General features: G+C 37.3%; 1 protein-coding gene across 4 annotated transcripts in view; it reads left to right on the top strand.

The window, feature by feature from the left end:
- KLHL2 (kelch like family member 2) overlaps positions 1-25,599 on the top strand; it is a 154,854-nt gene extending 129,255 nt beyond the window's left edge. For all 4 annotated transcript variants that reach the window (XM_043902693.1, XM_043902692.1, XM_043902695.1 and 1 more), the window contains 9 exons: positions 457-573; positions 1,771-1,920; positions 7,596-7,713; positions 16,915-17,112; positions 17,505-17,606; positions 18,881-19,009; positions 19,647-19,787; positions 22,973-23,116; positions 24,487-25,599. In XM_043902693.1, the coding sequence (XP_043758628.1) occupies positions 457-573; positions 1,771-1,920; positions 7,596-7,713; positions 16,915-17,112; positions 17,505-17,606; positions 18,881-19,009; positions 19,647-19,787; positions 22,973-23,116; positions 24,487-24,515 (1,128 nt within the window). In that variant the 3' untranslated portion in view covers positions 24,516-25,599. The remainder of the gene's footprint in view (positions 1-456; positions 574-1,770; positions 1,921-7,595; positions 7,714-16,914; positions 17,113-17,504; positions 17,607-18,880; positions 19,010-19,646; positions 19,788-22,972; positions 23,117-24,486) is intronic.
- The last annotated feature ends 1,738 nt before the right edge of the window (positions 25,600-27,337 follow it).

The following is a 27,337-nucleotide window of genomic DNA, read 5'->3' as shown; positions in this document are numbered from 1 at the left end:
CTGAAGCACCAGTAAAAATACTGGCCATCAACCTGATGTGAAGAGCTAACTCACTGGAAAAGCCCCTGATACTGGGAAAGATTGAAGGCAGGAGAAGAAGGGAATGACAGAGGTGAGATGCTTGGATGGCATCACCGACTCAATGGACATGAGTTTGAGCAAAGTTTAACAGGTTGCACACTGAGTCTCTTCCTCTAGACTGGCCCCTGTAGCTTACACTTGGGGAGATGGTGAAGGACAGGGAGGCCTGGCATGCTGCAGTCTGTGGGGTCACAAAGAGTTGGACACAACTGAGCAACTGAACAGCAACAGCAGTCATGATTTGAAAAACTTCAACCATGGATAAAACTTGGATGTCTTAGCAAGAGTTTTATATAAAATGTAATCTCCTTGTATTTTATTCAGATACCTTGGTACATAACTCATTAATTTTCTTTCCCCCATATTCTCTGCAAGGTATTTGAAGCAGTAATAGCTTGGGTGAATCATGACAAGGATGTGAGGCAAGAATTTATGGCTCGGCTGATGGAACATGTACGGTTACCTTTGCTTCCTCGGGAATATTTAGTTCAGGTAAAAGTATTTGCAGAACACATAAGTATGCACTAGCACCATGTCACTGGGGCAACAGTGTGTAGATTTCCGTTACACAGTGGTAACTGGGCATAGGACAGTAAATATACCTGATGTCCTCGGCAGCTGCTACCTCTTGGGCTACTTCCCAGTCTTAAAGTTTGCTTCTCCCCAGTATCTGATTTGCACAAGCAAGTACTGGAGCTTGTGGAAGCATTGTCTGTGGTGATGTAAGTACATGCAGAAACCACATCTGTAGTTCTGTATCACTTTTGCAGCTCTTTTGCCTTCCTTCTGATAGCCTCCTCTGATTAGTGAATGGAATAGAATAGAATGGAATTCTAAGCTGAAGAAAACCAGGTTATTTGAAACAAATAGCAATAAATGGATCTTTAGTAGTCTCTGAACAATATTAAATTTACTGTTTTATTATTAGCATTCCTTTATACTAGGGTCATTTCAACATTTTAATTTATAATTGAAGCCATCCAGTGAAGCTTTTTTAAAATTATTTGTTTTTAACTGGAGGATAATTGCTTTACAGTGTTGTGTTGGTTTCTGCCATTTATCAATATGAAGAAACATTTCTTTTTTAGCAGTAGATCTGAACGTTTTAGAATTGTTTGAAGAATGTGTAATCACTGGTACTCCACCTTTAAGAAAATGAACAGAAAAAAAAGAGAAAACAGAAGAAACCTGTCCCGCACTTGAGGATAGGGATAGGAGGGACAAGATTTATTTGTGGTATAGGCACGTTGTTATAAAGTATTTTGAATCCCTTTACTGGATATTTTTTTTCAAGTTTTAGAAGGTTGTATTTATAATATTACCTCCCCTGCCTGAAGGACTCATTATCTCAATTTCCTAATTTTTCTTACTGTTTGGCTTAAACTGTTTCTTAATTTGGCTTAAAGATAACAAATAGATGAACATAGTACTACTAACGATTATTCTATAACTGACATTGAAGTATATGATTTTCATTGCAGTTCTTTATTATTTATATATTTTTCTCTGCAGACCAGAGAAAAAATGCAGTCAGGCTTTTTTTTTAGTGATATTTATAAATTTGCCTCTGTAACTTTTAGATTGAACCAGAAGATAGTTATTCCTTTTTCCTCTTCTTTACTTGTTTCTTTGTCATTTTATCATGAAGTAGCTATCCCCTCATAGGGCGAGTCTGATTTCTTCTTTCAGAGGGTTGAGGAAGAAGCACTGGTGAAGAACAGCAGTGCTTGCAAAGATTACCTCATTGAAGCTATGAAGTACCATCTGCTACCAACAGAGCAGCGTATATTAATGAAGAGTGTCCGAACCCGACTGAGGACACCCATGAACCTTCCCAAAGTAGGATCTGCTATTCATACCTGTTACTACCTCATCTGAAAGGCCCATAATGAGGCTCTTAATTTATTTTACTCATCTGAATTTCCATGTACCCAGGAATTCACTGTAGTATATGTAATTCAACTTCTTTTTTGATTTTTTTGTCTGTGAAGGGTGGGCATTGTTTGACTCATTTAATCTTTATAAACCACTTGATATTGCTCTTCTGGAACAGAGGCAACTGGTATTTATCCCTTCTGAGTTTCTTCAGCTGTAGTTAACAGCAGAGAGGATAATTAGAATATGTAGATTAAAGATTTCTTTGTAAGCTACATGTTTGGATGATAAGTGAAAACTGAGTAGCTTCCCAGAATTGCTTACAACTAAGGATGCTGGCTTGTTTTTTGTTCTCTCCTATTGTCTGTTGTGTACAAACAGTACACAGTGTGATGGTTCACTCTCACATCATACATAGCCATTTCAGTGTAGATTTCCCATATGTCTTCCCAGATCTCCAGTGTTCCTAAGTTTCCTATGTAAAAGTTTGTATTCTACCTTTATCTTTTTAGTTGAAGCCATTCATTTCTTACTGATTGAATTTTCTTTACAAATAACCCCTTATTTCTGTCTTTCTGTTTGCAGTTTCTGCTCTGTTTGCATCTTTATAGTACTAGGAGGCCAGCACTTAAAGCACCATTTTGTGTATGGTCTGATCAAAATGATCCATACAGAATATAATACTTTTATTTATGTATTGATTTCTAGCTCTCGTGTGTTTGGGGGCAATGATGGATTAAGAAATAAGAATCTGTTGTCTACTGTTTTCTTACATCATCTTTAGTTATTACTTTTTATATTTCCATTAAATTATATCTTTTATATTCTTTTGCTTTAATACTTTTATTTAGTATTTTTCAAGGTTTTTTTTTTTTTTTGAGTCTACATTTTAATTGCTTCAAATCCATATTAGTAGTCTTTTTCTGTTTTGCCCAGTGTTAAGAGTTCTCAATTTAGAACTGACTGTATTTTGCCAGTGTGCTACTCCCTCCTTTTTTTCTAGAGTATTAGTAAATATTTTAATTTAAAATGGACTTCAGTACTCTTCCTGGTGATTCCTCATTAGAAATACCTACTTAGCAATATAGTCCATTTATAGGAAGTGTCAGTCCACATTATTATGTTTATTATCTAAACCAAAAACAAGTAATTTGGCAAATAGCATCTTATGAGATCTAGGATCATATAGGTTCAAATTTAGCATGATTTTTTTAATATCCCTCTGTGTGTTACTCACCATTTCATAGGCTCCTAGAAGTTTGAATGCTTTTCTCAAAATATTCTAAAGTTTTAGTGAGAATTAATATCACTTAAAAGATATTTACAAGGCACTCACTTCCTGCCCTATTTTGAAAATTGGTATTTGCCGTTTTTAAATTTTCTGATCTCTCCTCAGTTCTCCAAGATTTTTCAAAAATAATTGTAAGTGGCTCAGTAAGTACATTAGCTAGTTCCCTTAATACCTTAGTATGCATGCCATCTGGGTCTGCTGATTTTATAAGTGTTTACATTTTCCAAATACCTTTACCTCCTTTTATAAGAAGTCATCTCTATTAAGTCTTCATTACTTCATATCTGTCCATATTGTTTGGTGTCAGTTTTTGTTCTTACAAAAAAATACAGGTTTATAAAAGCCGTCTATAGCCTTAGCCCATTTGAATTATTATTTCTTTTATGCTGGTCTTTTTAACTTCCTTCTAAAAGGTTTGTCTTATCTTTAGTACTTTTTAAACATTTCATATTTGTAAAAGGTCTCTTCTTAACCTGTATATTCCCTTAGCTGGCATCTTTAGCTTTGCTGTCTTTAGCTATGCCTTAACCTTTAGAGTGAAAACTAATTCTCTTCTAATTTCTGTAATAAGGATGCTACGTTTGAAAACATTCTAAAGAGTTCTTGGTGAAATCCTGTCAATTATTTTCTCTTTTGTGATCATCTGTTCAGTTGACACTGTCTCTGGGCTCTTCTCTGCCTATGAGTTTTGGGTAGCCCTCCCAACTGTATTAAACTTGGGATTTCTCAGTTCTTTAGCTTTGATTCTGTGGTGGGTGTGCACGACTGAGCGACTAACACACACACACACACACACACACACACACACGCCGATCCATGAAGGTTCTCTTCTGCTCTCTCAGGGGGCATGGAGAGTAGGGCGGCAGACCTGACAGGTAGCAGGGAGGTACACTGCTGCTAGCTGTGTATCTGCATAGTCTCTCCTGAAAGTTTATTTATCTGCACAGATTTTTTAAAAGTGCTTCTACTGTATGCTTTTACAATAGCACTGTTTGTCATTTTAGAGGGGCTATAGACAAGATTAATTCTAACTAGATAGTTAAGAATGAGGCAACATGATTAACAGTAATGATGCATTTTATTATAATCACAATAAGACACATCAGGCAAAATGTGGTAGCAGTCCTGGAATAATAGATAATATTTCTACCATGACAGTGACTTATTAGGCTCTGATTTTGTGGACTGATACTTATTTGCATAAGATAAATCTTTTTATAGCTCAGACATTAGTTTTGTGTCTTCAGTAAACCGTCTTGGAATTGTCTAAGGCACTCTGATTTGGATAGTATAATGAAAAACTGTGTATGTTTTGCTACTGTATGATTTGTTTAGTTCAGTCGCTCAGTTGTGTCCAATTCTTTGTGACTCCATGGACTGCAGCACGCCCGGCCTCCCTGTCTATCACCAGCTCCCAAAGTTTACTCAAGTTTATGTCCATTGAGTCGGTGATGCCATCTAACCATCTCATCCTCTGTTGTCCCCTTCTCCTCCCACCTTCGATCTTTCCCAGCATCAGGGTCTTTTCAAATGAGTCAGTTCTTCGCATCAGGTGGCCAAAGTATTGGAGCTTCAGCTTCAGCATCAGTCCTTCCAGTGAATATTCAGGACTGATTTCCTTTAGGATGGACTGGTTGGATCTCCTTGCAGTCCAAGGGACTCTCAAGAGTCTTCTCCAACACCACAATTCAAAAGCATCAATTCTTTGGTCCTCAGCTTTCTTTATAGTCCAACTCTCACATCCATACATGACCACTGGAAAAACCATAGCCTTGATTAGACAGGCCTTTGTCAGCAAAGTAATGTCTCTGCTTTTTAATATGCTGTCTAGGTTGGTCATAACTTTTCTTCCCAGGAGCAAGTGTGTTTTAATTTCATGGCTGTGGTCAGTATCTGCAATGATTTTGGAGCCCCCAAAAATAAAATCTGACACTGTTTCCACTCTTTGTCAGTAGTTGTGTTGTGTGGGCTTAGTTGCTTCTCAGCATGTGGGACTTTAGTTCCCTGACCAGGGATCGAGCCCACATCCCCTGGATTGCAATGAAGATTCTTAACCACTGGACCACCAGGGAAGTCCCATGTTATTGTTAGCTTCTTTTTTTATTTGGAATCTGTATTTTTGTAAATTCTATCATATTATTTCTATTTTTCTTTATTTTACCCAGGATATCTAAACTTGATATTTCAGGAGGCAATTTAAACTAAACTAATATTTAATAGGTGAAGAAAATGAAAGAACAAAATTTAATTGATCTACATTTCAAGATGCTCACTTGATTTTGTATAACTCCCTACTTCTTACCTTCCTTAAATATGTCATATTTAACTTTTCCATACACATGTCTTAGTAGTTTTCTATTCCTTTATATTAATATAATAAGTATGGTGTTTCTCAAGTGAAACCAGCTGTCTTTTACAAACATTTGGGATGTCAGAGTCATGACACACTTTTGATGGTAGTAGCACTGTCTCTTTATCTCATACAAATATCCCTGCTCTCATCTTCCCTTTATACATTCTTCCTTTCCTGTTTATCTCTGATTTTTGGAGATCCAAATCCTCTTCCCATTTTACTTTTTTTGGGTGAGTAAAGGACAGGTATTACTACCTTTCTCTGTAATCAGTAGCACATTTTCCCTTCCCATTTTGATCTACATAATTCATAGTTGCGAATCATGAAATCTATTCAACTATTTTGTTTCTCAAGGATTTTTTGAGAAGTATTCCCTTTAGAGATTTTTTCCTTAACTGATCTTCATCAGAGATGTTAACCAAGCCTCTTCTAACTGTTGTGTAACTGCTGGGCAGAGTTTAAAAGTTTAAGCACAGATAGATCTTCTATAGATCCCTAGATACAGGATTGATCTTACTGTCTGTTGCACCTTTGTGATTTCACAAGTTTTCCCCATCCCTTTTTTTCCTTTAGGAATAGGAAGGAAGGGTAATGCAGATTTTCTTTGTTAATTCTGCCTTTTATTTATTTGCATTCAACACTAGGGGAATGACAGGTCTGAAAAAACATATATTTGTGCTGTATCCGATCTTCTTTTTAAGACCTTTAAAATTCTTTCTACTTTCCTGTAAATTACTGGAATAGGCTTCTTTTTGGAAACAGGATTTACTTTGATTTCTGTGTACCCATCTTTCTATAGTTTTAAGTACGAGTAGGTCATTGCTCAGTTCAGGTGCAAACTTCCCCCTTTTGTGTCTATGAATCATTCCATCTTCTGTTTGAGTTTTTGTTTCTTTTGAACATTCTTTTTCATTTGTTTATCTACTTCTCGCTTGAAAGGTCCCTGCCGTTCTTTACAGTGACATCTTTACTTGTGACATCATTAACTTTGACATTCTTCTGAATTGACAGCTGCCCAAAGAGCGCTCAGTGTGCTTATTTATATTCATTATAAGACAAACACATTAATTGCTAAATTCCGTCTATCTGTAAAGGTTCTCCCCCCTCCAGGAAGTTTTCACTAAATTATGGCTACATTTCATTTTCTGATCAGGAATAGCAGTTAATATCTATAATCATATATAATTGTATATTATTCTTGAACTACTTTAGAATCTTGTCTCCCAAGTGAAATCTATAAGCTTTTAGGGATAGAGACCATGTCTTATATTTCTTATGTAGAACACCTTAGCACAGTTCTGATTAAACACAGATGATAGACACTTAGTAAATGGTTGATGAATTGAGTTGACCTCACTTATTCTCTGCTCATTCATTTGTTATGATTTCTAGTATCTCCATTATCTGACCTCTTGTTTGTTTTTATTTGTGGGACATCCATGGAGATCTCTTTACTTGACATCTAGGAATCTGTACTCTCTCGTGAACTTAATTAGTGCTCCTTTTTCAGTAGTTTGTTTTCTTCTTCCATCTTTCTTTTAATACCATACTGTCCTCTTCACCTCATCTACCCACTAACATAAATTTCACTTTTGTCTGCTGTCCTAAGTTGTGGAGATCTAATCCCTGGTCATTACAAAGCTGGGATCTAGTTTATAGCAAGCCCGATGACATACTGCAGCCTTGCCAGTGCTGATTGCCTGCTGTTTTTGGCTTAAATACTGCTTTTGCTTGAAGAATCAGAAACTTATTTTAGTTTCTGATATCCTTATTTTTGACTAAATGTGCTAGAAAATAGAATTGTAGTTCTAACATATGTGTGCCCCCTTTGGTGATGTTTATTAAATGTTTATTAGGTGGTTGTTTTCCCCCAACTCACCTTACCATCTTCATCCTAATACTCTCCATGTCATTGTCTTTGTATCAGTAAGACATTTTAAATTCCTGAGTATGCAGTAGTTGTTTGTTCAAGTGCTTATACTTCTGCCCTTCCAGTTAATGGTGGTGGTTGGGGGCCAAGCACCAAAGGCTATTCGAAGTGTGGAATGCTATGACTTCAAAGAAGAGAGATGGCACCAAGTAGCAGAATTGCCTTCTAGGAGATGTAGGGCAGGTAAGCATGATGCATTGTGATCATTTCCCTACTGCTGGGTCATTGGGAGTTTCCTGTCAGGTCTTATCTTACTAACTAAAGAGTCTTTAGTTAGTAACTAAAAGAGTCTTTACTGGAAAAATTTTGATTAAAATAGCTGTGTGATTAAACAGTGATTCAGGAGCCTCATACAACTCACAAGACATTGATGGAGTTAGAAGCTCTTTCTTAAATTTACATATTTTTCTGATTCTAATGTAAGGTGGAGTAGCTAGCAATTTGTTGGATATTTTCCTTGTTACCTTTGTTGAAGTACTGAGAAGGAATTCTTTAGCTTGGGACACTTATTGCTAAGAAATTCCTAACTTGGCTATAAGCCACAGTTGCTTTCTTCCAAGCATCTGCTTTTCAAACATTTGTTGAAATGGACCTTAATTTAGCCAAAACTGCAATCAAAAACAGACTTTTGCAATTTCTAAGAATCTTTCTGAGACTCAAACCTGGATCTGTAAATTCATAGCTCCTGTAGCAAAATGAGTTGTAAGCATAACAGAACATTTATATTGTGGTAGTCTTTTAACAGTACATCCTGGAGCTTGTTATATATAAGAGCATAGATTTAACTCATTTCTTTATAGCTGTCTAGTATGTTGGAGGGGGGGGGTTCTGGATGTAGTATAATTTTTACTAGTTTTTAATTGAACATTAAGATTGTTTTTAATCTTTCTTTATGAGCAGTGCTGCAATTCCTTATACATATATCAGTATGTGTGTGTGCTAATAGATTTTAGTTAGATAAAAGTCTAGAAATGGAATAATTATTAAAAGGGTATCTTAAGATATACTAATTATTACTTCCACTAACAGTAAATATGAAGGTACTAATTTCGCTACATACCCTATGAAAGTGAAAGTCACTCAGTCGTGTCCAACTCTTTGCGACCGCATGGACTACATAGTCCCTGGAACTCTCTAGGCTTCCCAACCCAGTGATAGAACCCAGGTCTCTCCCACATTGCAGGCGGATTCTTTACCGGCCGAGCCACAAGGGAAGCCCAAGAATACCAGAGTGGGTAGGAGTGGGTAGCCTTTCCCTTCTCCAGGGGATCTTCCCGACCGACAAATCAAAATGGGGTCTCCTGCATTGCAGGTGGATTCCTTACCAACTGAGCTATCAGGGAAGCCCCTGTAACACCTTATAATTAAATGTTTGAGTTTTGCAAGCTGGTAGGTGAAAAATTCTTTCACATCTAGTTTGCACTTTTATTTTGAGGAAAGTTAAACATCTTTCTAAGTGGTCAGTTCATGGTTTCATGATTTTTGCTATTGTTTTATTATTGATTTGATATGTTAAGGAGAATAGCCCTTTTTTCCTGTCAGTTGTGGTGTGAATATTTCTTTGTATTAATCTTTTGACTTTATTTGCATTATTTTTGTGTTATTTTTGCCATGTAACTCTATTACTTTCTGTGGGTTCCTGTACCATCAGAATTTTGTCCTTGTACTTATGGATTTCTTTCTTGTGTAGAAAAGCCTTACTCAAAAATTATTTGTGTGTATAATTCATTGTATTAATATCTTATATAGCTGTGATAGTTCTCAAAACTTAAGAAATCAGTATTGGTATATTACTGTTACCTAAGCTAAAGGCTTACTATATTTTACAGTTTTTTCTGTTAATGTTCCTATTCTGTTTCAAGCCCTCACATTGCATGCATGCATGCATTTATAATTGAAGTAAATATAGTTGATTTACAATATCGTGTTAGTTTCAGGTATACAGCAAAATGATTCACTTATATTGATCTTAAGACTGTTTTCCATTATGCATTATTGCAAGATATTGAATATAGTTCTCTGTGCTATACAGTAAATCCTTGTTGCTTATCTACCTTATGTGTAGTAGTATGTATGTGTTAATCCCGCACTTCTAATTTATCCCTTTTCCCCTTTCCTCTTTGGTAACCATAAGTTTGGTTTCTATGTCTGTGAGTCTGTTTTGTATGTAGATTTGTGTGTATCATGTTTTAGACTCCACATATGTGATGTTGACTTCCCTGGTCGCTCAGACGGTAAAGTGTCTGTCTACAGTGCGGGAGACCCGGGTTCGATCCCTGGGTGGGGAAGATCTCCTGGAGAAGGAAATGGCACCCCACTCCAGTATTCTTGCCTGGAAAATCCCATGGACGGAGGAGCGTGGTAGGCTACAGTCCATGGGGTCGCAAAGAGTCAGACACGACTGAGCAGCTTCACCTTCACCATCACCTATGTGATGTCGTGTAGTATTTGTCTTCTGACTTACCTCTGTATGATATTCTCTAGGTTCATCCATGTTGCTGCAAATGGTAGTGTTTCGTTCTTTGTGATGACAGAGTAATATTCTGCTGTATATGTAACACATGTTAAACCAATCATCTGTTGGTGGACACTTGGTTTGTTTCCATGTCTTTGCTATTGTAAATAGTGCTACTCTGAACATTAAGGTGCATGTATCTTTACAAATCACAATTTTCATCTTTTCCAGATATATGCCCAGGAGGGGTATTGCTGGATCATATTGTAGTTTGCATTTTTAGTTTTTTAAGAAAACTCCATACAATTTTCCACAGTAGCTACACCAATTTACATTCCCACCAATAGTGTAGGTAGATTCCCTTTTCTTCACATCCCTTCCAGCATTTATCATTTGTAGATTTTTTTGATGAAGCCATCTGACCACTGTGAGGTAATACTTCATTGTGGTTTTGATTTGCATTTCTCTGATAATCTCAGATGTTGAACATCTTTTCATGTGCCTGTTTGGACATCTATTTATCTTCTTTGGAGAAAAGTCTGTTTAAGTCTTCTGCCCATTTTCTGATTGGGTTGACTTTTTTCTTTTTTTTTTTTCTATTGACTTGTATGAGTGGTTTGTATATTTGGGATATTAGCCCCTTGTCAGTTGCATCATTTGGAAATATTTTCTCCCATCCCATAGGTTGTCATTTCATTTTATGATGGTTTTCTTTGCTGTGATTGTGTTTGTGATGGTTTCCTTTGATTCTGTAAAAATTAAAATTTTTAAGTTTGATTAGGTCCTGTTGTTGATATATTTGCTCTTATTTCTTTTGCTTTGGGAGACTGCTCTAAGAAAATATTGCTGTGATTTATTTCCAAGAATGTTTTGCCTGTTTTTTCTTCCAGGTGTAACATGTCTTACATTTTGGTTTTTAAACCATTTGTGTTTATTTTTGTAGGTGGTGTGAGGGAATATTCTAATTTCATTGATTTACATGCAGCTGTTCAGCTTTCCCAACACTACTTGTTGAAGAGACTGTCTCTTTTCTATTGCTTAGTCTTGTCTCCTTTGTTGGATTAATTGACCATAGGTATGTGGCTTTATTTCTGGGCTCTCTGTTCTCTTCCATTGATCTATATGTCTGTTTTTGTGCCATTACCATTGTGTTTTGTTTACTGTAGCTTTGTAGTGTTGTGTGACGTCTAGAAGTTATGCCTCCAGCTTTATTCTTCTTCTTCAGTATTTCTTTGGCATTTCTGGGTCATTTATGGTTCCATATAAGTTTTAGTATTGTTTGTTCTAGTTCTCTGAAAACTGTCCCTGGGTATTACAGATTGCATTTAATCTGTAAATTGTATGGTCATTTTAGCAATATTAATTTTTGTAAGAGCAAGAGATTTCTTTCAATTCTGAATCATCTCCAGTTTCCTTCATTGTTGTTTTATAGTTTTCAGCATATAGATCTTCCACCTCATTGGTTACACTTATTCCTAGGTTGTTGGAATTTCAAATGGGACTATCTTTTAAACTTTCTTTTTCTGATATTTCATTTTTTGTGTAAAGGAATGCAACAGATTTCTGTGTATTATTCTTGTATCCTGCCATGTTGTTGCATTCATTTAATAGTTCTGAAAGGTTGTTGCTGAACCCACGAAAAGACGCCAGGATTCTTGGCCTCCGGAGGAGAAGAATTCAATTCGGGGCCAGAGACGAGGCTTGATCGCTCAGAGCTTTTGTGCAATAGAGTTTATTAAAGTATAAAAAGGATAGAGAAAGCTTCTGACATAGACATCAGAAGGGGGCAGAAAGAGTACCCTCTTGCTAGCATTAACAATGGAGTTATATACTCTCAAATTAGTTATTACAGTGAATCAAAAGAATGTCTGGAGTTTGTAAAGACCTCACCAGACCTACTCCCATAATTTACATTTTGAGATAACAGAATTAGCCAGAAGGTTTTTTCCAGAGACTGTCCTCAAGCAGGATACATTATTGTTATATAGTCCTAAGGAATGTAGAGGGAAAAAAAGTTTGTCCTTTCTTCCTCCTTGAGAATTCCAGACCCCTCTCTCCTTGGGGACCCCTAGACTTCCTATCAACCTGCCTAGGAAAGGAGTCTCTCATTCCCCCCTTTTCTTTTAGGAGAATTATGTTGCCAAGGGAAAGGGGCATCGCTTTCGTTCCATAACTACTTTGTGCTGTTTAGGGGCATGGTCCCTAAATTGTTGAGGCAACATATTCTCCTAACCCTCATACTGAGGGTCTCTGATCCAGCAGCCCCAAGTAATATTTGGAAGAGGCTGGAAATGACAAAGTCCTTTCCTAGGCAGGAAATGGCAACCCACTCCAGTATTCTTGCTTGGGAAATCTCATGGATAGAGGAACCTGGTGGGCTACATATAGTCTATGGGATCACCAAAGAGTTGGACATGACTTACCAACTAAACAGCAACATGTTTCTTGAAACTTTTCCATTTCTTCTAGGCTGTCCAGTTTGTCATTATGTAAGTGTTCACAGTATGCTAATGATTTTATTTTATTTTATTTTGTATTTCTGTGGTTGTTATTTCTCTTCTTTTATTTCTTAGTTTGTTTATTTGGATTTGCTCTCTTGTTGAGCCTAACTAGAGGTTTGTTGATTTTTGTTTATCTTTTCTAAAAACCAGCTGTTGGTTTTATTGCTCTTTTCTGTTGTTTTTCTTTTTAATCTTCATTTTCTTTATTTCCTCTCTGATCTTTGTTATTTTTCCTTCTGCTAACCTTGAGTTTTGTTTATTCTTCTTGTCCTAATTCTTTTAGTTGGTAGGTTAGGTTGTTGGAGTTTTTCCTTGAGGAATGCCTTTATAGCTATGAACTTCTCTTGTAGAACTGCTTTTACTTCATCCCATAGATTTTGTAAGGTTGTGTTTTCATTGTCCTTTGAGTCAAGGCATTTTCTGATTTCTTATTTGAGTCCATCATTGACCCATTGGTTTTTTAGTAGCATGTTGTTTAGTCTCCATATGTTCATTTTTTCCTCTGTTTTCTTTCTGTAGTTGATTTCTAGTTTTACACTATTGTGGTCAGAAAAGATACATAAAATAATTTCTGTCCTCTTAAATTTGTTGAGACTTGTTTTGTGACCAAGTGTATGGTGTATCCTAGAGAATGGTCTGTGCACACTTAAAAAAAAATGTAATTATATCATGGGTATTTTTGGATGTAGTGTCCTGTAGATATCGGTTAAATCCAACTAATATGTTGTATCATTTATGATCTCTCTTATTGATTTTTTTGTCTGGAATGTCTGTCCATTGATAGCAATGGGGCATTAAATTTTCCTACTATTATTGTATTCCTGTCAATTTCTTCCTTTATGCCTGTTAGTATTTTTTTTAATTTTATTTATTTTATATTGGGTACATGTATCCTCTTCCAATATTGATCCCTTTATTATTAAATAATGTCCTTCTGTGTCTTTCATTAGGACTTTTAAAGTCTATTTTGTCTTATATGAGTATTACAACTCCTTTCTTGTCATTTCCATTTGTATGAAGTATCTTTTTTCATCTTCCCACTTTCAATCTGTGTGTCTCTCACACTGAAATGAGTCTCTTTGTAGGCAACACAGTGTAATTTCTTGTCATATTTGTTGTTGTTGTTGTTGTTTAGTCTGCCAATCTATATGTCTTTTGATTGGTCTGTTGACATTTGAAGTAATTATTGATAGGAATGTACTTATTAGGACTTCCCAAGTGGCTCAGCAGTAAAGAATCTGCCTGCCATGCAGGAGACTCAGGTTCAATCCCTGGCTTGGGGAGATCCCCTAAAAGAGGAAATGGCAACCCATTCCTGTATTCTTGCTGGGAAAATCCCATGGACAAAGGAGCATGGTGGGCTATAATCTGTGGAGTCGCTAAGAGTCGAACGCAACGAAGCACGTACACAGAGAGCTGTCAAATCCCTGTGTAGACTGTGTAAGTCCAGTATTTTTGATGGGAGGGCTGTTTCTGGTCTGTACGCCAGCCACATCTCTCAGAATGTGCTGGCTGTTAACCCTTGATAAGGGGATGTGATTGGAGTTGTGTCCAGAACCTGCTCTAGGTATTGAGCGGGGCCTCCTCTCTTCTTCTTGGCTGTCACAGCCTTGGCAGGGGCAGGATCTGCCCCCCAGTTGTTTGAGTCGAAGCCCTGAGTCTCAGGCTCAATATGGCACCGTTGCCTTTGCTCTGTCTCAAAGGAAGTGAGCTCTAGAAGCAAGTGAGGACCATATGGTCACAGTGTGAACCCCTGTGCAGTCATTGGTGGTTTTGCCTAGAAACAGCCCATGGTCATGTCCCTTTCTCCATGTTGTTCATCCCAGATCTATTGCTAGGCTGTGGTGTGTGGTGTGGAGTGGGCTGGTGCTAGGGGCCAGGGTGCCGTAGCTGCAGGAATCACGATGGTTGTGCTGCTTCTGCTACTTGGGCTGCCTCTGTGATAGACCTTTCCCAGGACCTATCTGCATTAGATCTGGCTCCAAGCTTCAGTGTCAGATGGGCAGAACCAGAGTGCTCCATCCAGAGAAGTATCCCCTGTGTACTCCTCCCCAGAGGTTCTTCCTGTGTTTCTGTGGTGTCACCCAGTGTACACACCAAGAGTGTCTGCTGGGGCTGGGCGTGCCCTCATGGTGTGAATGCTGACAGTGGGCTCTGAGATTTGACAAGGCCATACACAAGGCCCTCCAAGCTGTCCCCATGCAGATAGACTGAGTTCTCCACATGGGCCCATCTGCCCAAGATTCAGCATCTAGCTGCTGTGCATACTAGCATCCCCACCCATTGTGCATTTTAATTTAGACAGGAAAGCATGGTGAGGTTGCAGCGATCAGCTCCAGGGTCTCTCTGCTCTGATTGCTAGTAAACCAGCACCCATACACTCCTCAAGAGCAAAGACCAGGCCCCTTTGAGACAGGCTGGGACCTGGGACATGGCATCCTTTACTGTAGTGCTTGTATCTGGAAACACATTTAGCAGCAGAATATAAAGAAACTCTGGTGGTAGTTTAGTCGCCAAGTCATGTCCGACTCTGGTGACCCCATGGTCTGCAGCCTGACAGGCTCCTCTGTCCGTAGGATTCTCCAGGAAAGAATATTGGAGTGGGTTGCCATTTCCTTCTCCAGGAGATGTTCCTGACCCAGGAATAGAACCCAGGTCTCCTGCACTGCAGGCAGATATTTTACTAACTGAGCTATGAGGGAAGCCCACTTCACACATGCATAGTCAGGGCACTTACGAACAAGGCTAAAACACAACTGCCACTTCTGACATGCTGGGAGCAAAAGCAGGGTCCTGCACACAGTACTACCAAGGGGTGGGCAGACCGTCTAAGTCACATGTCCCATGCAGCCCACCAATCCTCTCTCATCTTCACACCATTTAAGAAATCAGCTCTCCTCTCTTCAGGGAGTGAGCAAGGGAACCTGTTACTTGTTTTTGCTCCCTTTTGCTAAGCACGTATCCCAGTAAAGGCCTGCCTGAATTCCTGATCTGGCCTCTTCTCAATTTCTATTGCTTAGAGAGTCCAGGAACCCATACCTGTAACACCTCCAGCCCCTCTATCTGTCCTAGCAGACCTTGCAGCAAGCAAGGGGGGCTCCCCAGGACGAGGTCCTGCCCATGTGAACCTTTCCTTCTTTACAGCTCCCTCTCAGGGGTGCCAGGCCTGTCTTGAATGCCTTCCCCCGCCCCCCTCCCCCATCCTTCTTGGTTACATGGAAATCTTCCTTGCAGCTTTGGTTGTAAAAGAGATCTCCTGCCAGTTTCCAGTCAGTTTTCTGTGAGAGTTGTTCCACATGTAGTGCGTGTTTGGTGCATTTGTGGGTGAGGTGAGCTCCACTTCCTCCTGCTTTGCCATTTTGATCCCTGTAATAGTGCATTTAGTTGTCGTGTTTTCTTAATCTCTTCTGACTTGTGACAGTTCCATAGTCTGTCTGTATTTTCATGCCCTTGATTCTTTGGAAGAGCATTTGATCAGATATTTTGCAGAATGTTTTACAATGATACTGCAAAGTGTATAAGATTTATTAACCTTGAAATAGATGTTATTTGCTCTAGTGGTTCAGGAGTTACTGATAATCCCTTCAGGATTAGGGGTTTGGGGAAGGCCTCATAGAAAGTATGGAACTTTCATTGGGATTTCCAACTTGAAGACGAGCTTCTCAGAACAGAACAGCAGCACGAAAAAGTTTGGGAAGGTGAAGAAGTGGTGAAATCCAGAGTCTGCAATTTAGTTTCTCCACCTAGGGACCCTCTAGCATCTCACTAGCCAGCAAACTTTTTCTTAAAGGACCAGAAAGTAAGTATTTGTGGCTTTGTGGGTTATATGACCTTTGTCACAACTAATTAAGTGCCACCATAGTTGAAAGCAGCATGATGAATGTCTGGAGCTGTGTTCTAATAAAACTTTATTTATGGATACTGGAATTTTAATTTTATGTAACTTTTCATATATCATGAAATATTCTTTTCTTCTTGACTGCTTTTCAACCATTTAACAGTGTAAAAATCATTCTCAACTCAGTGAGCTTCTACTGAAATAGCCTACTGGCTATAATTTGCTAACCCCAGATTTAGCCCACTAACATGATAAATGAGAAGCACATTATGCAAATTAAATATAGACATGTTCAGGTAGTTGGAAAATTCTTGCTCATTGTTTAAGTCTGTGAATATCTTTGAAAAAGTCAGGAGTCAAAGTAATACCTCAGCCCATGCCATTGCATTTTTTCATAGCAGAAAGGAGCGCAATCTAGTTGTTTTGTATTCTCACTAACAAATAGTGTTTCTTAGGACCTATTCAGCCAGGCTTCTCCGTAGGGGAACTTAAAATCTGACAACAGTTTTAGACTGTTTGAAATGCAGTCTTTAGGTGGTGGTAGCAGTTGGGTTGCACACTTACTAGTAACTGCTGTATTTCTTTTGCAGGGATGGTTTACATGGCTGGACTCGTTTTTGCTGTTGGTGGCTTTAATGGTTCCTTGAGGGTCCGCACTGTGGATTCTTATGACCCTGTGAAAGATCAGTGGACCAGTGTTGCTAACATGCGAGACCGGAGAAGCACTCTGGGGGCTGCCGTGTTGAATGGACTGTTGTATGCGGTGGGAGGCTTTGACGGGAGTACAGGCAATTTTCTTTCATCTTTTCTAAATTGCTGTTAGAAATTAACATAGCAATCACATTTATGGAACAAGGCCTGGCATAATTAGGAGTCAGTTGAGTGTTTTACTAGGTATTATAAAGATAACTTTAAAATTTCCATCCAGAATTCCTTTAAATGATGTTAAGAGTGCTAAGTATATAGTTTTTTTCTCATGCTTCAGTATCAGTTATCTTCTCAAGTTTAAAAAGCCAATGGATGTCAGTAGCTTGCATAGGTGTTCTCTAGAAAAGAAATTATTTCTCTTCATCATGTAATTGAATGTTAGCCCATCTTAATGCAGCTGAAGTATTTCCCCTAATGTATATGTAAGGAGCCTGAGGAGGAGATGAAGTGCACTGTGCTTTGTTCATTACAGGGCTGTCCTCCGTGGAAGCGTACAACATCAAGTCTAACGAGTGGTTCCACGTGGCTCCCATGAACACGAGGAGGAGCAGTGTGGGTGTCGGTGTCGTTGGAGGTGCGGGCAACCCTCTGGTGGTTAAGGGTGTTTCTTCCAGTAACCCAGACCCGAGTTTTCTAAATGGGCAAGCAAATGATTGTTTTAAAAAGGGAAACATACAGTGGTTATTATGAAATGTTAGTTGTCCTTTTTTGCCTGCCCTCTAGCCTCTCTCTGTCCTCCCTCCCTCTTTTTCTCATCTCTTTGTATAACGTATGTAAAATTATTAACTGATCTTAGTGTAATCATTTGGGAAGCAAGCCAGATGGAGTGAGTATGAAGCTTTGCATCTAGAGAAGGGCGGTTTACCTTGTAAGCGATGGGCTGCCAGTTATTTATGTATATGCTGCTTTGTTCCCCCAAAGAATTTAGCGCTGTAAATATGAGTTTTTTTACTCGTTGGGCAAATTTGTGGGTTCCCACCTTCCTCTCCATGGTGGGTATAATTCTCTGCACTGACTTTTTTTTTTAACCAGATTTATTGTATTTTAATTCACATACAGTACATTTCACTCATTAAAGTGTACAATTTGGTGTGCATCTATTATAACAGTTCATTTTAGAACATTTTTATTACCCCCAAAGCAACCCTATTGCCCTTGGTTATCACCCGCATCCTGCCAGCCCTTGGCAAACACTACCCTACTTTCCTGTCTCTGTATAAATTTTCCACTTACGGACATTTTCATATTAAAGAAATTGTAGAGTATGTTGTCCTTTTGCAGCTGACTTCTTTGACTTGGCATAATGATCAAGGTTCATTCATGCTGTAGCTTTTACCAATACCTCATTTCTTTTTATTAGCAAATAATATTTCATTGTATACGGTACTGACTCTTAATATTACTTTTTTAAAATGGTACCCACTCCAGTATTCTTGCCTGGGAAATCCCATGGACAGAGGAGCTTGATGGGCTACAGTCCATGAGGTTTTAAGAGTCAGACACAACTGCGCGCACATACATACATACAAGATAACTTTGCCATTTAATTTGGTTTTCTAGGATATTGTTCACTTAGCAAATAGTGTTATCCAAAGATATAATAAGTGTACTTTCTTTTCTGTCAGATTATTGATGAAAGTGTTATATTAATATCATGTATATTCTATAGATCTTTATAATGTGATTTGGTAACTCCACCTATCACCATTAGGCAAGATTTTAAATAGTTCATAAAAATCAGTAATACTTTAAGGGTAAACTCTGCTACCATGGAGGAAAATTCAACATTTCATGACTTGTAAAAATAGCTGTTTATGAATTTGACTTTCTTTGTGATTCCACATTTAGGTCTGCTCTATGCTGTTGGGGGTTACGATGGAGCTTCACGTCAGTGTCTTAGCACAGTGGAATGCTACAGTGCCACGGCAAATGAGTGGACCTATATAGCAGAAATGAGTACTAGAAGGAGTGGAGCAGGTGAATAGGAACCTCATTCAGCAATTGAAACACAAAAATGATGGAAAAGAATTAAACAAGTGAAATAATGACATCTCTTTATATTATCAGAAAATATATACTGATTCTAGTGACACTGTTAAAATGTCTTTTGCATTATACAGGTTGGAGTAGTAGATAGATGCACTTAAATTCACTTTGTAAAATTTCTCATGTGCTATATTAAAGGCTTGTTCTGTTTCATTTAATTATTCATATTGTTTGGCATTACTTTTAGGTTTTTGCTTTTAGTGCTTATTGGAGAACTTGCTTAATAATCAACTCCCTTCATATCCATTTCTTACAGATCTAATACTCTTAATACTGATTTCCTTCTATCATGAAAGTTGTTTTCAAAATGGTTATATTGTAAAGGACTTCCCTCTCTGTTTTTACCTACACATTATTTTTATTGTATTTGACAATAACAATAGTTCTTAGTAAGATTCTCATTTGTAATTATTTTCATTTCCGTTTTACTAGGTTGAATGCTTTAATATTGATTTTTAATATGAATAATTTCAGAAGTTTTATTTACAAGTCATTTGAATAAACCCTAAAATGTTACAAACTTCCTGTCCCTTTTACTCTACTACAGGTTGTTTTTTTTGTTTTATAGGTGTTGGTGTGTTAAACAACTTACTGTATGCTGTAGGGGGTCATGATGGCCCTTTAGTACGAAAAAGTGTTGAAGTGTATGATCCTGCCACCAACACGTGGAGACAGGTTGCAGATATGAACATGTGCAGAAGAAATGCAGGTATCTGTCTAATTTAAGATTATGAACTTTGTATTGAATTGTATTCAGAGTTTTACTAGTATCACTGCTGTATTTCTGTTGTTCTTTTATTGATCTGAATTCCTAATAGACTTGCTCTTTAAAGGCAGAAACTTACAATAATCCTAAGTAGTGAATGCCAAGCATGATGTGGGGCATGCAGTTTAATGTGATCCTTCTGTTAACTTATAATTTCTGTCAGAATTTACTTTTTGGTGATGACCATAAATACTAAGTTAGAAAAAGAACTCTATTTGATACTTGAATTCATTCTTTTGTACCACAGACATTTTTGAATGTCTGCCTCTATCACATTTTGGAGTTCAGTTTTCAGGGACTTTAGTCTAGTTAAGTAAATACTTCAGTTCAGTTCAGTTCGGTCATTCAGTAGCATCCAACTCTTTGCGACCCCAAGGACTGCGGCACGCCCGGCCTCCCTGTCCATCACCAGCTCCTGGAGTTTACTCAAACTCATGCCCATCGAATCAGTCATGCCATCCAGCCATCTCATCCTCTATCGTCCCTTTCTCCTCCTGCCCTCAGTCTTTCCCAGAATCAGGGTCTTTTCCAACGAGTCAACTCTTCACATGAGGTGGCCAAAGTATTGGAGTTTCAGCTTCAGCATCAGTCCTTCCAATGAACACCCAGGACTGATCTCCTTGCAGTCCACGGGACTCTGAAGAGTCTTCTCCAACACCATAGTTCAAAAGCATCAATTTTTTGCCAGATGGTCAACACCGAAATCAGATTGATTATATTCTTTGCAGCTAAAGATGGAGAAGCTCTATACAGTCAGCAAAAACAAGACCGGGAGCTGACTGTGGCTCAGATCATGAACTCCTTATTGCCAAATTCAGACTTAAACTGAAGAAAGTAGGGAAAACCACTAGACCATTCACATATGAACTAAATCAAATCTCTTATGAGTATACAGTGGAAGTGAGAAATAAATTTAAGGGACTAGATCTGATAGACAGAGAGCCTGATGAACAATGGATGGAGGTTCGTGACATTGTACAGGAGACAGGGATCAAGACCATCCCCATGGAAAAGAAATGCAAAAAGGCAAAATGGTTCTCTGAGAAGGCCTTACAAATAGCTGTGAAAAGAAGAGAAGTGAAAAGCAAAGGAGAAAAGGAAAGATATTCGCATCTGAATGCAGAGTTCCAAAGAATAGCCAGGAGAGATAAGAAAGCCTTCCTCAGTGATCCATGCAAAGAAATAGAGGAAAACAACAGAATGGGAAAGACTAGAGATCTCTTCAAGAAAATTAGAGATACCAAGGGAACATTTCAGGCAAAGATGGGTTTGATAAAGGACAGAAATGGTATGGACCTAACAGAAGCAGAAGACATTAAGAAGAGGTGGCAAGAATACACAGAAAAACCGTACAAAAAAAAAAGATCTTCACGACCCAGATAATCACAATGGTGTGATCACTCACCTAGAGCCAGACATCCTGGAATGTGAAGTCAAGTGGGCCTTAGAAAGCATCACTACGAACAAAGTTAGTGGAGGTGATGGAATTCCAGTTGAGCTATTTCAAATCCTGAAAGATGATGCTGTGAAAGTGCTGCACTCAATATGCCAGCAAATTTGGAAAACTCAGCAGTGGCTGCAGGACTGGAAAAGGTCAGTTTTCATTCCAATCCCTAAGAAAGGCAATCCCAAAGTAAATACTTACACCAGATTAAAAGGCTGGTTGTTTATCTGAATCTGGAGGGGAAGCCTAAAGAAGGTAACCACAATTTAATATAGTTCAGGGTTTCTAGAGAATGGAAAAGCTAAAACAACAATAGCAATTTTAAGAAACATGAGGTCTTCAAGACCAGGGAAGTACCTCCTTAAAAAGAAAATCTATGGAAGGGAAATAGAAATGGAAAATAGATTCAGGATAGCTAGGTAGTCTTTTGGGGAAATGCTCATCTTCTTAAAAATGCCATTGTCTTCATGCCAGGTCCCACAGTCCAAAATAATCCTGATGATTCTTAGAATCACTGTGTACCATTGATTGATGTTGCAAGATGCACCCTACATCCCCCTAGAAATGCTCTTCCTATTTCTCTTTACTTTAAATGGGATCACTAAGGAAGATAAGTATGTCGGACTCCAAGAACTCACTCAGCAGAACAAAATATATAATTAATTCACTTGACCTTGTACCTCATCCAATCAGTTGTACTAGGTGAGGTATTAAAGCGCTCTCAGCTATGGATAGTCCAAAACTAGTAAAACCCCACAAATCTGAGTCCCAGCACATGTGAAGTTAGAAAAGCATATGTGCTTGTACTTCCTAGATTAGGAAGTTTATTGGCAATAAGAGCAAGAAAGCTGAAAATAACTTAACATCTATCAGTAAAAGACAAATGAATTATGGTAGTATCATACATGGAATATTGTGCAGCCATTTAAAATAATATAAATCTGTATTTATTAACTTGAGGAAATATCCAGGTATATATTTTTTGGTGTGAGTGTGTAAAAAGTAGCTTATGTAGTATGAGCTACTTTGGGGTTAAAAAAGGAGAGTCTGAGAATATATGCATAGAAAAGAGCCAAAATTTCAGTGATCAGGATTCTAGGTGTATTAGATTAGTGGTGGTCTTTTCCTCTTTGTACTTTTCTAGGGGTTTTGAATTTTTCCAAAAAAGAAAGAAACATAGTATTCTCATAATAATGAAATAAATAATACTGTTCTCCCTTTAAAGGAGATAAAATAATTAGCTAGTCAGTATAATAAAATTCAGAATCATCTTTACCTTCTACAAATATATATATTTATTATTTTCTCTTTTTCCTTAGGATTTCGTTAGAAACTGACTTTGGGAGAATTATTAAACTTCTTTGACTTTTTAATTTTCTACTGTTTTTAATAAAGTGGGGAATAAAACAGTTTCTAGCCTATAAAGTAAGGTTATTGTGAAGATTAAATGAAATAATGCGTATATAGAGCAACTGCTGTATCAGTAACTTGAGTAGAAGCTTACAGTTGGGATTAGAGAAATTCCTCGCACAAAGGAATTCTTTTCAGCCTCCCCCATCTTCTCTTCCTGCCTCTTACACAGAAGTAAGTGTATCTGGATCACTTGACCAGACACGTTCAGGGCCATTTATAGTCATCCAAAATTTTAAAATAATTGTTTTCTCTCTGTTTAATTTTTTTAAAGGCGTTTGTGCAGTTAATGGTCTGTTATACGTAGTTGGAGGGGATGATGGTTCCTGTAACTTGGCATCAGTAGAATATTATAACCCAACAACTGATAAATGGACAGTGGTATCATCTTGTATGAGCACAGGGAGAAGTTATGCAGGTAATGATTGTTCAGCTTTCTTACAGTCTTTTATTATAATACAAAATCATTATGATTTTTACATTAAGAATGTTTTTCTCATATAAGAAGAAAGTCTTTTCTCAAAGTATATCTTACTTCTTATTCTAAAAATAATTAATGTCAGATACATATGTTCTAAAATAAGGTACTAGTATTCTTTTGTCATTCTGTAGTCATTTGTATTCAAAATTAAAAATATTTCCATTGTAGAATCATATAATAAAATTTAATATAGCTACACCTGTATGCAGTGGCAGGTTCACTATGTAGCAAGGCTCTAATTACTCAGATATCTAAAAGATATGGGGGCTTCCCCGATAGCTCACTGGGTAAGAATCTGCCTGCAATGCAGGAAACACAGTTTCGGTCCCTGGGTTGGGAAAATCCCCCTGGAGGAGGAAATGGCAACCCACTTCAGTATCATTGTCTGAAAAATCCCATGGACAGAGGAGACTGATAGGCTATAGTCCAAAGGGTCTCAAAGAGTCAAGACGTGACTGAGCAACTCATCATGCATGCTAAAAGAAATCTCCCTGGCAGGGCTCCATGTGAAGGTATTATGGTGAGGCTACAGAGTAATTTTTTTTAAGCACAGCACTGACTGAATTATAAAATAATCGTTTTCGTCCATTCTCTTCATAAGAAAAATGGTAATAATCTTTAATAATATGAGTCTTTAAAACTGTTGCATATGAATTTTCTGATATCTATATTTATATTGCTTTAAATATTAGAATGTTTCAGTAACATTCTAATACTGATTGACTACTGGAGAAAAAAGAAATTTATACTAATTAGCCATCACTGTTATTTATGTATCATCCAAAACAACATGTAATAGAACTATATACCTATAAGCTTCCAGTAGCAGTCCTCGAAATTATGTAAAATTTTTTAAAACAGCTTTAGTGAGATATAACTGACATAGAATAAATAGCTTATATTTAAAGTGTGCAATTTTATTAGTTTTGACATATGTATGAAACCATCACCACAATCAAGATAATGAATATTCATCACTCTCACAAGTTTCTTTGTGCCCCTTTTAGTATTAGGTGGATCTTAGTATTTCTTGAGTAAAATTATTTTCCCTTCATTATATAACTATGAAGAGCAAAAGGTGTGTTCTGGATTAAATAGTCTGACATAGTTTTGGTACATAATTTTTAAACAAAGATTTCATTGTCATTTAGATTAAAATGATAGTAATATTACAGTTTCTTAGAGGTTTAGAAACATCATGATCTCTTTGGTCCTCGTCACTTAAGTTATAAAAAAATTGAGGATTTTCTCAGAGATACAGAATGCTTCCTGTGACCTCAGTTTTATTTCTTTGTTTCTTTGTTCAGGGGTCACAGTTATTGATAAACCATTATGAGCCTAAAGGACATTTTCAGCGCATTTACACATGAGAAGCAGACTTCAGCAAGTACTTCTGAAGTGACTGAGAGTCTAGCACTTCTCCACTTGTAGCTGCACGTTAAGTCTCTGCAGAGGATAAGATCATCTGCCTCTATAGGCCTCAGATACTGAAGATTATTTTTGGTAGATGCACCGTGTAGGCTTTTTCTGCAGTGAGCAGCAGCTGACTGAATTTTAATAAGAAACTTGGATTGCAGTATTATCCTGTAGTCTTTGGACAACAGTTGCTTTCATAAAGAGTAGTTATCAACCATGAATAACTATGGATTATTTTGTGAAGGGGGATAAAGTAATATGTGTTCTTGTAAAATTAAATTTCATCTTTATTTCTTCTCCTGAAAATCTGTATGCACAGGAACTGAAAATCTTTGAACAGGTATTAAACTCTGTGTAAGTATATAAACTAGTTGAGGGATAAAACCGTTTGCTTTTATAAAATATGTTTGATTACATGAGTATAATAAATTGTATGCATATAAATGTGTGTCTATATGCTTTCCTTTAAATATGTTTGAAAAGATGTTTGAAACTTGATTATACTATTTATAATTGGCACAGTACTTTGAATTATGCCAGTACTACATTGTAAAACAGAGTTGTATTTTTTGATATTTAAGAATGCTTAACACTTTAAAATGCCACTTCTGAGGAATGAACATGGTGTAACACACTTGAATACTTGTATGATGCCAAACTTTTTAAAATAAAATATAAACTATGCTTATTTATTACTTTCTTTGGTTTAATCTTGGTCATGTTTTGGTGTGAATTTCAAATTTTTTTCTTAACACTTTGGCATGAACGTTATTGCAGGTTTTTGATGAATATAATGAATGTATGGAATTCAACTGAATTTGCATGCTCTTAAGAATTTTTTCTGTGTGTATAAATTTAGCTGCTATTAACAGAAGAGAGAATTTTCTGTGAGTAGCCATGTGCATTAATCAGATAGTTTTTCTGAGATCTTCAATTACTCTCACCTTAAAAATGACCAAAATATGTCTTTATTGAATTAACTTTGAATAAAAGTTTGTATATTATTTGTTTCACGTTGTCCTTGATTTTTGTCTATGTAGTTTGCCATTAAGAAAGTTGCCCGTTTACTTCTTGTATTCTTTTATAAAATTTGCATTTTCTACTTCATAAATCCATATTTAAAATTTGTTGCCAAAGTAACCTACAAGACAAGTTAGTTAAGTCACTGAACTAAAGTCACTGAAAACTATTCTCCAAGAAAAAGCTACCTTAATTATCAAGGAAAACATCTCCCGAGGATTGGTAAAACTTAAAAGTTTTCATAGTGTTCTCTCCCTAACATGGGCAGGACACAAGATAAAAGTAAGAGAAATAGCATTGAATCAAAAGGAAGCCAAAGAAACAGTATCTACTCTGATGCAACCGAGAAATAAATTGTGGTTTTGATACCAAATAGAAGGAATTGAGGAAATGGACATAGGGAAGTGGGGTGGATACCTGAGGTGCTGAACACGGGAGGAGGAGATGGGATGGGGTGATGGGATATGGTGGCTGTTCCTCAGGGATTTAGAAGGTAGCAGGCCTGAGCTCTTGCCAGAACAGTCAATAAAAGAAGAATTATACCTGTGATGAAAGTTCTGTTTAGTTAATAGAGTCACATTTAAACATAGAACCACATTTATTACCAACTTAGTTGAATTTTCCATTGTAAGTGGAATTATAAATAATTAGGAAAAGCAAAAGCCTGTGCTCACCTTATGAAAATAAATTTCTCATTAGTGTTGCTCCAAGCACATCCATAGTCAACAAACATGTTGAGGATCTAATGAACTTGGAGCACTGTTAACTGCTTCAGACAGTGGCACCAAAAAAAGTCATTATCTCTCCTGATCACTTCCAAACACGAATATTCCATGAATTATCAATTAACGATTTATCTAAAAATTTTTAAAGCTTTTCTTAAAATAGCATGTCAGATCCCTCTTTATCTTTTCTCTCTTTAGAGATTTAATAAGTTATACAGCTATATGATAAAACAGTTTGCCAAGTTTCAGTACTAGATTCATAACTCTTGATTTCGAAGAATTTGAATTTATTCCCCTCCCCTCCATGCCCGTCTTTATCTCTCCAGTTTGAAACATCTTGTTTTGTTCTCTTTGAGCTTATAAAAGTGTTCCTGGCTTGTTCGATTATTGTCCAGAAAAGAGGTCAGAAGTCTTAGAAATCCTGCCAGGGGAACCACCAGGTGTGAGCAGAGTTCAAGGCTAGTTCCATGAAAAGACATTTTAAAGCAGCTCTGCTTCTTGCTCCACTTGGCTCTGCACCTTCGTAACTAAGAGCAGTGATGATTTGGGTTTAGGTAAATGATGAGTATACTTTCACTTCCCTTCCCATGAACTCTGATATATGATTCCTGGTTTTTATTAACCATCCCTATAGATAGCATGAGGACCCATGTATTTATAATCTCAGCTGTTGATGAGTTAGCATAGTATTACATAGTGATATAATGGATTAGCCTGCCTCTTGTTTCAGTTTGTTGAGCAGATTCCCTCCTACTGGCTTATATGGCTGACTGTGTCTGATTTCGGAGAGAAGGCTAGGTGGGAAAGTGGAATCACACTTTGAATCAAGTTTCTGGCATTCTAATTCTGGCTTCACAATTCTAAAGGGAAAAAAAGCAGTTTAAGTGTTGCAGGGTTCATGGGCATAGGAATCAGATGGCTCTGAGTTTGCATCCCCTTCTCTCAGTTACTGGCTTTCCTGGTGGCTCAAATGGTAAAGAAACTGCCTGCAATGCAG

This window comes from Cervus elaphus, chromosome 5 (genome assembly GCF_910594005.1).
Source record: "Cervus elaphus chromosome 5, mCerEla1.1, whole genome shotgun sequence".
NCBI lineage: Eukaryota > Metazoa > Chordata > Mammalia > Artiodactyla > Cervidae > Cervus > Cervus elaphus.
The sequence above is the reverse complement of the archived record's forward strand: the minus strand, read 5'-3'. Positions and strand labels throughout refer to the sequence as shown.